Genomic DNA, 13,802 nt, shown 5'->3' on the forward strand with positions numbered 1-13,802 from the left:
ACTTCTAAAGAAATAAGGTTAAAGTACTGCCTCTGCAGTATACTGGTTTTGGTTTGAAGGACCCAAGGTGTAGTTCCCTTGGATTTCTTTTTTGTATCTCCGCAAGGAGAAATGGACAGAAAGGGTGTGGGAAGAAATGGGAATTACCCCAACAAGGAGAGCCAGAGATTATATGTATCTTAAGAAGGGCGATGGCATCACCTCATGCCTACTGTAGCTGAATGGAGGTTCCCCAACAGTTCACAAGATCACGATTAGGAATTGTGTGGAAGGATAGGCCTCCAGTCGCTAGAGGTGCACTAAGTTGATCAGATCCTGTAAGGTTTTGTAAGTGGTTTTGGAATACTGATATACCTAGCGATGCTACCAACTGAAATAATTGCTCGCAAGTTTTCTCACTCACTGGCTTCAGCGCTTAAGAGATTACAAATATCCCAGTTTCAAGTGAGAAATACTAATTCAATAACATTATTATAGAAAATAATATATTTTTTCAGATTAATTGAGGTAAATTATGAATTGTTTTATGTATTAAGAGGATGTGATGAGTTGTATTTCTGGAAATGATATTTTTTTCCCCACATCAGAGAATTACTCTTACTTTAAATGAACCTAAAAGAGATTGGTTGAAGCGCTTCACAACAGAGAAAGAATTGTCCATACTTCTATTGTTCTTCAGTATGCACCAAAGTTCTGAAATTAATTAATTTATATGAACAATAATTTAATGAACGTTATAAATTAGGAACATGGTTTTTATTTAATTTACAAACTGTTTCAATACTCATGGTAGTTTAATTCTGGGATTTCCAACTATCTGAAATTAAAACATTCATAAGTTGTTTTAGTTATTAAGTTATAAGTTGTCTATCCACAGAATTTTAAGAATCACTACTTATAAACTATAAAGACTGAAATACTATAAATATTTAAATTATCCCGCGTAATGATGGCCTACATGATGTTTGACACCCCATTTAAAGTGGGCATCTTTGTTGGTCTTTGCAAAGGTATGGACCGGACCAGTTACACCTTCGTGTCCTGACCTTCTATCGCGGGCCGCTCCTTCCAAGTCGTCTGAACGCTCAACTGTTGTACTTCTCTCGCCTGCTCTAGGCAATTCTGAAATAAATTGTTCAACGAGTTAAAAAGAGAATTAGTGTTGTCAAATATTAAAATAATGAGCATAAAATTAGATCCATTCCTAAAAAGAAAATTTTCTTTCTTTTGTTGATATCAGACACTTACATCAGTATTAATTTTTACGTCGGTAACTTAATTATCATACATATACGAGGATCGTTTGAAAAGTCCGTGCAAAAATAAAAACTACTTAATTTTTTGGGGTAAACCTTTTTTATTTTTCAACATAGTCTCCTTTTAGGCTTATACACTTCGTCCAACGCTGCTCTAGTTTGTTGATCCCTTCCGAATAATAGGATTTGTCCAAGTCTGAAAAATAGCCATTCGTTTCTGCAATCACCTCCTCGTTTGAATAAAATCTTTTTCCCGCCAACCATTTCTTCATATTGGGGAACAAATAGTAGTCCGAGGGAGCCAAGTCTGGAGAATAGGGGGGAAGTGAAACGAGTTGGAACCCTATTTCCATTAATTTTGCGACCACAACTGCTGAGGTGTGAGCTGGTGCGTTGTCGTGATGGAAAAGGACTTTTTTGTGGGCCAATCGTGGGCGTTTTTCTTGCAGCTCGGTTTTCAAACGGTCCAATAATGATGAATAATATGCACCTGTAATAGTTTTACCCTTTTCCAGATAGTCGATGAGGATTATTCCTTGCGAATCCCAAAAGACAGTCGCCATAATCTTTCCGGCCGAAGGAACGGTCTTCGCCTTTTTTGGCGCAGATTCCCCCTTGTTAGATTGTTCTTTGGTCTCAGGAGTGTAGTGATGTATCCATGTTTCATCCACAGTGACGAAACGACGCTTAAAGTCCTGCGGATTCTTCTGGAACAGCTGCAAACCGTCCTTGCAACACTTCACACGATTTCGGCACCCATCTTGCGGATAGCTTTGTCATGTCCAAATGTTGATGCAAAATATTATGTACCCGTTCATTCGAGATGCCCACAGCACTAGCAATCTCACGCACCTTCACTCTTCTGTCATCCATCACCATATCATGGATTTTATCAATGATTTCTGGAGTAGTAACCTCAACAGGGCGTCCAGAACGTTCAGCGTCACTTGTGCCCATATGGCCACTCCGAAAATTTTGAAACCACTTATAAACTGTTCTAATCGAAGGTGCAGAGTCACCATAATGTTTATCAAGCTTCTCTTTAGTCTCCTGAGGCGTTTTGCATTTCATAAAGTAGTGTTTAATCAACAAAAGAAATTCTTTTTTGTCCATTTTTTGAAAATCACTCGACTTCCTCGATTCAAACGAATGCCAAACACAAAGAAATAGACCGATCTGGCTGAAACTTGGTGTGTGTTCTTCCAAGAGATGCTACTAACTAAACAAAACCTCGATACGCGCCAGTAGTGCTATCTCTCTGACTTTGCACGGACTTTTCAAACGACCCTCGTAATTTACTGTCAACTTATTATTATTTTGCAGCAATCTTTGGGTCCCATTTCCCCAACAGTCACTTAACTGAGTTGGCGAAACTGAGTCTTAACTAGCTACTTTTCTGGTCAAGAAATGTAGCAGTTATCACGTATGTCCAGCTCTGATATTTTTTGGATATTTCTCTAATCTCTTGACACATTACTTTTTGCAAAGGCCTACTTACTTTACATTTTCATTAAGCAAGTACTATTGTACTGTATTTTGGCCCAGTTTTTTTTTTTTTTTTTTTTTGAAGTTAAACAATCAAGTATTCTTTTCTACCATTACCTACTAACATTTTTAAACAAATTTCAATTGAATTTGCGTATTTAATTTCTGTGCCTTCATTGGTTGGATCTGTGCCTAAAAGAATTTGCAGATGTCAAATGACTTTGCCGTTGTACGGTCTAATTAGGAGAAACAAATGGTTTGGGCACTCCATGAGGGAATTTGGCATCCCAGATGGCCTTCTAATCGAACCAACAGGACTTGGACGATCTGCAAAATTGATTGTCAAAAAGTAGTAATCAATAATTTTTTTAAAAATTTTGACGAAATTAAAAAGAAATTTTATAAAGATCAGTAAATTAAAATTGCAAATTTTTAAAGAGGAAGATTCAGTGAATTTGTTTTTTTTTTTACTGACAGAATTTAGTTATAAGTTTCTAATCCAATCTTTTAGTGAGTCATAAACAGAAATTACTAAATTTTGTAATTTTTCCAGAGATTAGAATGATGTAGTGATTATGAGATGAACTTCTAAGATGGTGCACACCAGTTCGAGACCACAGTATATTTGCTAAGAATTTATTCGTTTAAAAAATGTCATTAGAAAAGTTTATGCCTATGCTCCACATATTGCATTGATAGTTGCATCGCCTATTTCCATCTTAGAAAAATTGGCATGGAGTTTTTAATCATAATTTTTCTTAGTTGAATTTAGTAATTTATTTTATTTTGTTTCATGCAACAACTACTTCGAATGGCGTACATCTTTGTACAAATAAAATTATTGTTATTAGAACTATTTGGCATGTAAAAATGACGTGCACTACAAACTATATGATAAATTTACAAGTAAACTTTACATTATTTTTATACAAAATAGAAATATTGGGAAAAGTGTTAGTTCTCAACATCTAAATATACAATTTACTTACGGCTAGTGTCCGATGTGGACTCCCCATTTAAAGTGACCATGTGGATCAGTCTTGACAAAGGAATGCACATGACGATTATCAATTTGATAATTTGGCTCATCAAAGCTTCCTCCAAATTTTCCATTTATTCTTCCAGAAACTTCGGAAGCAGCAATTTCCTGTTCAAATGGAAGTATTTCCCCAGGTATCAATTTAGGTGATGACGCTGTTATCACCTCTAGTGGAGTATTTGATAGTTGAAATTTAAGACTGTTATAGTCTGTAGATTGTTCATCTTGCAAAGGTGGTACCAATAAATCACCAGCATCATAACCAAGTTCCCATTTTTCACCTCTCTGTACTGGAATCTGCGCTGGAGGTGGTGTTGTTGTTTGTGATGTAGACGATGGCTGATCGCCTATGGGAGCGTCAATAGCTGGTGGCGTCAAATATTCCAGTGGTACGAGCGAAGATGGTAGTTCGGCTGGCGGAGAAGACTGGAACGGCACAAGAGGAAGTCTTGCTTGCGTCACGTCTGGATGTGATTGCCTCTTTCCCCTCACCCAATCTACTGCAACAACAACTACTTCATGCTACCTTGCACCTGAATCTACTTGAATATGCATGCAATTATTATCAAATTGTATCTACAGATAACAGTACTATGCACTTAGGATAAGCTATTAATATTGATTTTAAAATGATTCAGTAATCATTGCTTGGTTGAACGAATTGAAAGTTAGTAGGAACTATTTATTTTTAAAAATAAATAGCTTGGCAGAATCATTTTCTACTTTCTGTTAAAATTAGTAAGAAATAGTTTAACAGATATTCGAGGGTAAGTTTTCACAGAATTCTCTCCTCGTGCTACTCATTAATTTATGGGTTTCATAACAGCTACAATTGTTGCAGAAGTTTTCTGCAGTTGTGAAAATGAATAAAGTTTAAAAAAAAGTTTTCAATGAAAATATCCGTTTTAAGAATATTGGAAAATTGTGTGAGTCCCTGCTCTTTAATTTTCATGAGGTTAACATACATAACTTTAATTTGAATTCAAGCACCCCGGAACTAACGCATCCCATTTAATCTTAGACACAAGGGAACTATTAGAAGAAGTTACTTCAGCCAAGAAGGTAACCCTTATCTGAATTAAGGGGCACTCCGGCTTAAAAGGGAACGAGTTGGCTGATGCCAAAGCGAAACCTTTCCATAAGTTCAATAGTCCATTCAGACCTAAAAAACCATACAAAAAACTCTTGTTACAACATCTGGAACTCAGAATACACAAGCTCTCAGCAGTACAAGGGAAAATTCTACGCGTCTATAGAGCCTAGAAACCCTACCAGACCGTGGTATCACCTCCACACTGAGGATAGACTCTTTTATGGAGCCATCTCCAGGTTTAGGTTCAACCACAATTAATCTCCACATCATCTTGGCAGAATTGGCATTAACACCGAACCAATATGTCCCTACGATAGGGAATCCATAGCGGATGCTAATCACCTAATCCTAGCATGCCCACAGTATACGCATTGTAGAGATATCCTCTGGCAACGTATCATCGAACCTAAATTTCCACTTCCGCCACATCTCTCCACAATTCTAAACCGCCAAACTAACGATCTGTATGTAGATATAGTCAAATTTATCAGAGACAACAATATAAAAATTTAATGTTACCCCACCAATATTAATATGGCTAAGTTAACCACAAAAGGCAAAAAAAAAAAACAAAAAAAAAACTAATTTGAAACATTATCTCAGAAAAAATGCTTCAACAAGCAGTGCTGGAAAGTTGGAGTTAAGCTCCCTTATTTCTTTTTTAAAGAGTAACGTACGTCAATTTTTTTTTTTTTTATAACGGGTAGTTTACAACCTATGCGATCATATCCCCGACACCCAATAGCCAGCGCTCTCTATCTTCCCAGTCTCCCTCTCTCAATCCCCTCGCTGCCATCGCCTGTTCCACACCCTCCATCCACCGCTTCCTAGGTCGGCCCCGTTTCCTCCTTTCCTGTGGAGTGAAGCTGTGGATTCTCCTGGGCCAGTGATCTTCATCCATCCGCATTAGGTGGCCATACCATTTCAGTCTTTTGGTCTCTATTGTATAGAGAATGGTCTTTTCGACTTTGGCTTTCTCCCTAATTTCGGAGTTGGGAACTCGCTGGAGCCTGGATACACCACAACTTCTCCTCCAAAAGTCCATTTCCAGGGCTAACAGGCTACCTTCAGCTCTTCTGGGCAACGTCCAGTTTTCTGCTGCGTATGTGGCTACACTTTCCACAAATGAGTGGTAAATTTTCCTTTTTGTTTTTATTCCTATTTCCTTGCTCCAGAGGGTCGCGTTTAATGCATTCATAATTCACAACGTACGTCAATATTATTCGTAAAATACTAATAGGATTAAATTAAATTTTAAATTTTACGGGTTTTAGAGTTTCTGCGCCCAAAAAGTTTCAAGATAATTTCATCAGAAAGTCGTGCGAGGGTCCACACCATTCTGAGAACACAGAGTGACTTTATGCTTGGCGCCATTAGGCATAAGTCCTTTGTAAGAGAGAGTAAAAGGAGTTTAAAGGTTAATAATAATCCATTATGTCATGTAAACATTATATTCACATAATATAAATATTAATACTGTGCTCTCAAATGTCATGTTAGGAGAAAACTAGCGTTTCTTCTTCCCTATCTAATTGAACGTTTACTTAATGGTTTCTCACGCATGTTTGGAAATTGAATTCAAATAATTGACCCAGAGTATTGACTGGCAATAATTCAGTTACATTATATAGAAATCTAAGTATCTTAAAACAATTTAGTTCATAACAAATTCATACTTTAAATACATGCTCTTTTTTTTAATAGAATTAATCCACACAAAGGATTCCTTCACCATACAAAAGTCCTTTACGAATCAAATAAATGCTTTAACATTTGAATCACAAAATAGAAGAGGTTTTGAAATCAATAAAATGAGTGAAGCACATTTTCTGGGATCTGATATAATTAGAATAGGTGATTTATTCTTCAAATTGAGTATTACTGTTTTAAGTTCTATACTGACATTAATACAAGCTAAAATATAATTGACGTTTTCCGAAGGATTTATATTGTTTAGTTACATTTAAACATGGAAGTAGCTGCTAACTTAGCCTTACCATCTGTTGAATTGCTACTTACCGAAACCGTAATTTGGATGTATCCTGTAGTACTTAGCTTGTGACAGAGATATTAACAAGATCAGACCCAAACACAACGCCATCTGAAAAAGATCACAATTACTGATGACATACAATTAATATAGTATACACATTTACACTTGATATACATTTTAATACAGTAGGAGTGGAAGAAAATAAACGGATAATTATTCCTTTTTATAGAAAATTTACTTATAAATTTTAATTAGGACACAGTAAGTACATCTTAGTCCTTCTTTCATCTAGGAGTGCTAGAGTCAGATGGCTGTCCAGCAATATAGGCCATGGATAGTTAACGTTACATTTATTATTATTAATAATTAGGATGCCTATGTACATTATTTTTGTAATGTTCTGAAATCAAATAGCTGTCGTTAATCAGTTTATTTTTCAATAAGAGTTTAACAAAAATCTAAGCAGTTCACATAGATATGAGCAGAACTAAAATAAAAATATACGAATGAAAACATATAATGGGGTAAAAATATGAAGTTGACATTATTTTATTTTACTGAATAAACCCAATATGGAAATAAAAAATTATAATTTTAAATGACTTATTAGAATATTTAAATTTTAACCTGAAAATTTAAAGGACAGTATCCATCAATCTAGGAAATTGACTTTACATTATGTAATCGTTATGCTAGTAACCGATACCATGTAATATTCTGCCTAGCGGAGCATCTTGGAACATTAAAGTTTAGAAGGAATAGCAAATATGAACAGTCTTCACGTTGATGATTAAGTTTATAAAGTCAAGCTGTTGTCAGCGGACATGTAAGGGCTCGGTTCAAAGATTTAAACTGAAATCTACGCAGCTCAGAGATACCTTAGTTACCTTATCTGTGGCAGACATTACGAAGATGGTATCCAAAATATCTCACAATAATTCAGAATGGAGGATTCCGAGACACATGCTTTTATGGTTGTCCGATTATTAAGCTTCTGCTGGATTTAGTGATAAACCTAAGAACTTAATTGATTTTTGAACCACGTGGTCAATATGAGTGATGAATTCGAGTCCAGGCTCTGTGTTAATGCTGATTAACATTCCACTCAACTCTTTGTATTTGATCACACGTTCTAGTGCAGGTATAATTGTCTAGATAAAAATTATTGGCTCTATTCTGCTATAAAATTTTATAAGTTTATCTTTATCAGTTCATCACAATTTTACTTAATAATATTTAGGGTCTCTGCTATCCTATTAATTCTATCAACCGATGGGATTGCAATTTGGATAATACGATATCTAGAACATGATTCTATCAGAAGCAAATTTTCCATACATCACTCTTGTACAATAACTTGAGTTTATATATTTAATATTTTTATGCCACACTTAATCTCCTTAATCTCAAAATTGTTAACTAAATTTAGTGAAGGAAAGCAACTTGCTGACTGAGAATGGATGATACTTAGAGCCTACTTTGATGGTTCACACAGTTAAAATTACCTACATTAAAAAGATAGGTTAAATGTTTACTGATTTTTGTAAGAAGCCTTTTTTTAAAAAACCTGCCGAGCTCCAGGCTGTATCCTCACGTTAAGTATAACAAAGACCAAGATTGGTCAGTGAGCTGTAAGAGAATCTTAGGAAGAGAAAATAATCGAAGAACAGGAAGATGGTACTCGAACGCAGGAGTCCACCAGCCACTTAGATATTTCCTCCTTCTGTATTAAGTGGTTTAGAACTTTGTTTGTATTTTCTCTAAAATTGGTAAATAATTTAAATTAATTGGCTATTTTTTCAAACAGGGCTTAATTTCTAACTGCCAATTAAGTTAAACTTTCCCTATATTTATAAATATAAATATACTTAACGAAACTTTTATAGAAAATGGCAAAAGAGAGATGAACAATTCCTCAACTTTCCAAGCTGGCTAATTATCTTTCAATGCAACACTGATTTGTGGTTTAAATTACCACAAATCTTTCACCCGCAAAACTAAATACTGTGAAGTGTTGACTATTGTTAGATTTCTTTATCAGTTCACTTAAATATATTTTTCAACTCAAAGAAAACATTTCTATTCATGGCGTATAATTAGCCAAACCACAGTCTCAGGATAAAAGTACTTCAATAAATTACAAAAAGACGTTTCGGATCACCTAGTAACCTAGTATCATACATCAAACAATCACGACTAAGAACAGCAATATATTTTCGTCAAAAAAAAGATTCAGAGAAATAAATACATGAGAATGGTGCGAATTACAATCTTGAATATAATAAGAAATGATAGGGAAGGGATTAGCTATGAGGTTAGCATACTGGACTCCCTCGCGGAGGTCCCGGGTTCGAATCCAGCAGCTGACCCTTAGATTTTCTCTTAGAGCTTCTTACAGCTCACTGTCCGGTGATGGACAGTGTTGTCTGTAACGAGAAAACACTGTCCGGAGGCCGGCAGTGCACTGGAAAAAGCTCCGGGCGCTAATAACTTAAGCTGTTGATGCGCCAAAAAAAAAAATAAAAAAAAATAAAAAAAAAAAAATGATTAAATTTTTGTAATAAATCTTCAAATACTGACAGAGCTGGCAAGAATTTAGTTTACATGTAAAATTAATTCAAAAAAATCTAAGAAAAATCGCCGTCGGCTCGCCATAAGATTGCGCCTACACTCATTATGTTCATTTCCAAGTCGGTTTTATTTTCCTGTAACACTTTTTCAGAAACCAGAAATACCTATATAAGAAATTCAAAAAAGAAACGTTTTTTGATACTAACTAAATCTATGTCTTGAAATAGATTTATTACCAATAAGAAATGAGAAACTGTAGCTGAAAGTACAGCATTTGTGAGAGTATTTAGTGACGGCTATTAACATCCAATTGCAATCCACAATGCACAATAGATTGTTAGAATCACCCTTCAATGTACAAACTAGTTTTTGGTTCGCTATCTCCAGTATTTGCACGTGACTGCTATTAACGAAAAAAATAGGCTCACGTTCTTTGTTAAAAGAAAGTTATGTCAAAAAGATTGAGATTGCTATATCAAAGTACTTCCTTCTTTTAAATTCGTTTCATTAATGTTAACCACAGACAAATGGATTATTTTGCCTTGGTAGAATTATCAGGTGCCTAGGCAATATATGTTAGCTATAAAGCTTTAGTCTACTTAAACTCCAATAACTGAAGCAGTTATTAAACGAACATTTTATTTGAGCTTGATATTTGGGCATCTGATAAATCACTGTCGAGATCTTTGTTTCATTTGCCACTTATAGTTTTCCGCTGTAACGGTTTACTTCTTATTCAATCCACCATTCAACAGTTTAGAATTCATTTTTCTCACTTTCTCGACCATCGCCATTCTCGTCGAAAGACCACAATTGATTATTTTCCTAGAAATTACGTCCCATGTTATTCTTCTTCTGCCTCTAAGCTCTTCTGTAGCCAATATAAATTCTGACAAACGCGAACGGAACCAGAGCAATCAATAGTATCCTGAAACTGGTTCACTTCAGGAATAAGGAGTCTTGCACATGAGCCTAAAGTTGAATTCTGAAGGAAAAGTAGAAGCCTAAAAAGCTTCTCTTCTCTTACTAATAGAACACTACACTTCTTACTTCACATGTTCCAATAATTGATTAGAAATTCAAGATGTTCGACAGAGACTTTACGAGTATGTTCAAGGCTACATTGCTAGTAAATGTATTCACTTTTCATATTGTAGTTTTTATTATTAGTGTACAGTCCTACACTCACTTTCTCAACCAAGAAAGTATTTAAGCAGATTTACTACTCTATTTGGCATTTGATCTAATCATTTGTTAATTATGATCTGAATTTGGGCAAAAGCTACATTTTAACGTTTAATTTGCTCTTCTAGTTATCGATAGAATATTATGAGCAACGATATACAGCCCAGATTTAGAGATAGTCAATTAGGCGAGTTGTATAACCACTAGAGAAAGAAAATTAGAGAATGCTTTGTAATTGCACGAGACCTGAAGTTTTCAATCTATTTTGTGATGACTTGGATAGCTGCTTCTTCTAGGGGCGCTGAAATTATGCTAATTAAACCAATTTTTATGACCCTTTAGAACTTAGATTTCCTAGAACACTTTATAAATGAAGAAACTCAGCTTAGTCTCTACTTGCTTGCAACTTCTCCGTTGAAAAAAAATACAAAAAGCCTGTCAGGAAGGCGAAAAGAGACCTGAGTGTTCCCGCAGGCAACTCGTCCTAACAGGCACTAACCTCCACTTTTTCTATATTTTCGCTCATTTTCTTTTAGATTATATATTTCTCACTAATTATTTTCATTTTATGATATTTGCAAGTGCTTTTTATATTATACAATATATTAATATTTCCTGACTGTCATCATTTTGGTAAAGATAAATTAGCATTTTAAATCGCTGTACCAATCGCTGTCTGATGACTTAAGGCTTAGATCTTAGGTACTTTCATTTTTTATACAGATTGACGTGAAAGAAGTTTCAGGTTACACCATAAATTTTTAATTTCCCCCAGTGTAACATGATCTGAGGAAGAGCAATAATTCTATTAAAGTAACGTATTAATGATCCCTTCTTCTAATGTCAGGAAGTCATCAAAAAGCGTGGCTTCTTCAGGGGATTTCTGGACATGGTGGAGTTCGTGGTAAATGAGCGGACTGATATTCGTTTTCCATATAGTAAAATACCTTCTTCCGAAGGATTCTACCAAAGAAATAGTGAAAGAGCACCATGCTTCCTCTATCTTTAAGATCACTTTAATTAGGTGTAAGGGGTACATTGAGAGAGCCAACTCTGAGTCTCTAAGGATCTTCTTCTAGGACGTTTTGTTTCTCTTTACAAAGGAACTAACTCAAATGGCAACGATTTAATTGACGGAATTAAGCAATCACTGAATTCACTGGTCAATTTCGAGATATGACTTTACGAGGAATCTAAACCCAAAGTAGTAGAAGAGAAGGAGTTGCACAAACAAGTGGATTTATCTAAAGATTAAAGTAACCAATAGAGAGGACCAAAGCTGCTAAGTAGTACTCACTTGCCTCGAAAATTTGTATATGACACGATTTATCGGTTACAGGAATACCCGAACTTAGAATTCTTCCAGAAATGAAATTTAAAGTATACTTTTTATTAAAATTAAATTATGAACGATAAAATTTACTCACATAATTAGATGAATTCATGGTTGTAGAAGAGTGGCATACAGACTGTCTAAATGAAGTTATACAAGCCTCTGTATTGTATTTATATATAGAGCTGTGGTCACGGCTGTTGGTGCCGCGCGTCGTAGATCTCGCACAAAGAGAGAAATCCCCGCCTTCAACATCATTGCCGTTTTTTTTTTCCTCTCTGTTACCACCTTATCCAGGAGATTAGCTCTTGGACTAGACGGTAGTGCTACGCTGGGTCTCAGAAGGTAGATCTTAATGCTACTGGTAACTAAATACTTCTGCAATCCTTGGCACATTCATACTTTCTCTTAGATACATGTATTATATACTCGAATATTAGTTTTTCATTATTTTTTCGACTTATATATTATTATAGTTTTCAAACTAATAATAATCGAGGAAAAGCACTCTTCTAAAAGGCCGTTCGGTGTATTTTTCCAAGCTTCTGGCCTTATATTAAATAAGAATTAAATTATAAAGATTTTATCAGTTGTAGCTTACTTGATTTGAACCCTCTAACCGGATTTCAGTTCTTCATCCATCTATAGAGGTGAAGAATCAGTTTTGTATAGAGAATTTCGACTACTACTACATTTTTCTAGAGTTTACAATCAAGCGACAGAATTTTCTTGGTAAAATTTTAAAATTCTACTCTAGACTGTAATACGAGTATTTATCTCCGAAAATCGAAACAGTTACTTATTCAAAAACAATCATGCTTCAGCGGACAAAGTGCTTGATACTTTCTCAAAATATTCTAGTATATAATACATGTATCGTAAAAGCTTTTAGAAAATCAAACCAAAGGAACATGATTTGTGTGTCCACTCGCAAAACCTTTGAAAGAAAATGAATTAAAGAATCTAAAGACCAAGAAATTTCTTCTTTTTTTTCCATAGTTTTTCCAGATAATTTCTCAAGGTATTTGTTTATACTGAAAATATATCTTACAAGGTTTAGTAATTTAAATCCTCATTCGTAAGTTAGAAGGGTAAAATTCTCTAAAAAACTATTGTACTGTCTTCATTCCTCCACATGGCACACAATATGAAGCTGTTGAATAAAGTTGATTGGTTGAAGAACTTTAAGGTTTCATAATTTTTTAAGAAGATAAAGACAGAAAATTATAGTTACAGAAAAAAATGTTTGTTTTCCCCTTTTGAACCATTATTTGTGACAAGAGTCAAGCGGAAGAAACGCTTAAATAACTGGAGCTCATATGGTTCTAGTTCAACCTTCAGTCAAACGAACAATTCCCGATTTCACCCTATTTCCTCGCAATGGCCAACAACTAGCATTATTTAAGTTTACAAAGAATGGCCGTGAGACTAATAAACCAATTGTGGCACTCTCATTTCTCCTAAATAGGAAAACAATTATCTTTGATTTTGAAAAAGGTTTAATCGTTTTGCATGTTAAGAGAACCGTTAGTATTCCAAACTTTATGACACTTTCTGCTTCAATTCTATCTGAGATTTAAGTAAAATTGTAAAAGTATTACCAGATGGTTTAGTTTGTTCAAGTTAATGATAAAATCCTTGGCGATAATGTAATCATAAGTTAAAATTTATTATTATATTAACTACATAAAAAGGAAAGGATTACTTCGCTGAGAGCCCAGCTGCGTCGTCTCTGAGATTTTCTCTTACTTGCAACATCCTGCAGCAAACATAATGGTATGATAGCGTAGTCCAAAACGGGAGAAACAAATCAAATAAATCTTTACAAAATAAACAGGAATAAGTAA

The 13,802-nt window shown here is 34.8% G+C and overlaps 1 protein-coding gene across 2 annotated transcripts; it reads right to left on the reverse strand.

Annotated features, from left to right (window-relative positions):
- Positions 1 to 734: 734 nt before the first annotated feature.
- Positions 735 to 12,193, reverse strand: LOC141458342 (uncharacterized). Of its 2 annotated transcripts, none has more exons than XM_074136201.1 (4): positions 12,050 to 12,193; positions 6,893 to 6,974; positions 3,731 to 4,277; positions 735 to 1,122 (listed from the first exon to the last, which is right to left on the reverse strand). In XM_074136201.1, the coding sequence occupies exons 1-3, from the start codon at positions 12,065 to 12,067 to the stop codon at positions 3,733 to 3,735; spliced, it is 645 nt and encodes a 214-aa protein (XP_073992302.1). In that variant the 5' UTR covers positions 12,068 to 12,193; the 3' UTR covers positions 735 to 1,122; positions 3,731 to 3,732. The 2 variants fall into 2 exon arrangements, with proteins under 2 accessions (XP_073992302.1, XP_073992301.1); XM_074136200.1 differs by having other exon boundaries at positions 3,731 to 4,280.
- Between the last annotated feature and the right edge of the window lie 1,609 nt (positions 12,194 to 13,802).

This window comes from Rhodnius prolixus, unplaced genomic scaffold (assembly GCF_049639745.1).
Source record: "Rhodnius prolixus isolate KJV_2025 unplaced genomic scaffold, Rpr scaffold_1, whole genome shotgun sequence".
NCBI lineage: Eukaryota > Metazoa > Arthropoda > Insecta > Hemiptera > Reduviidae > Rhodnius > Rhodnius prolixus.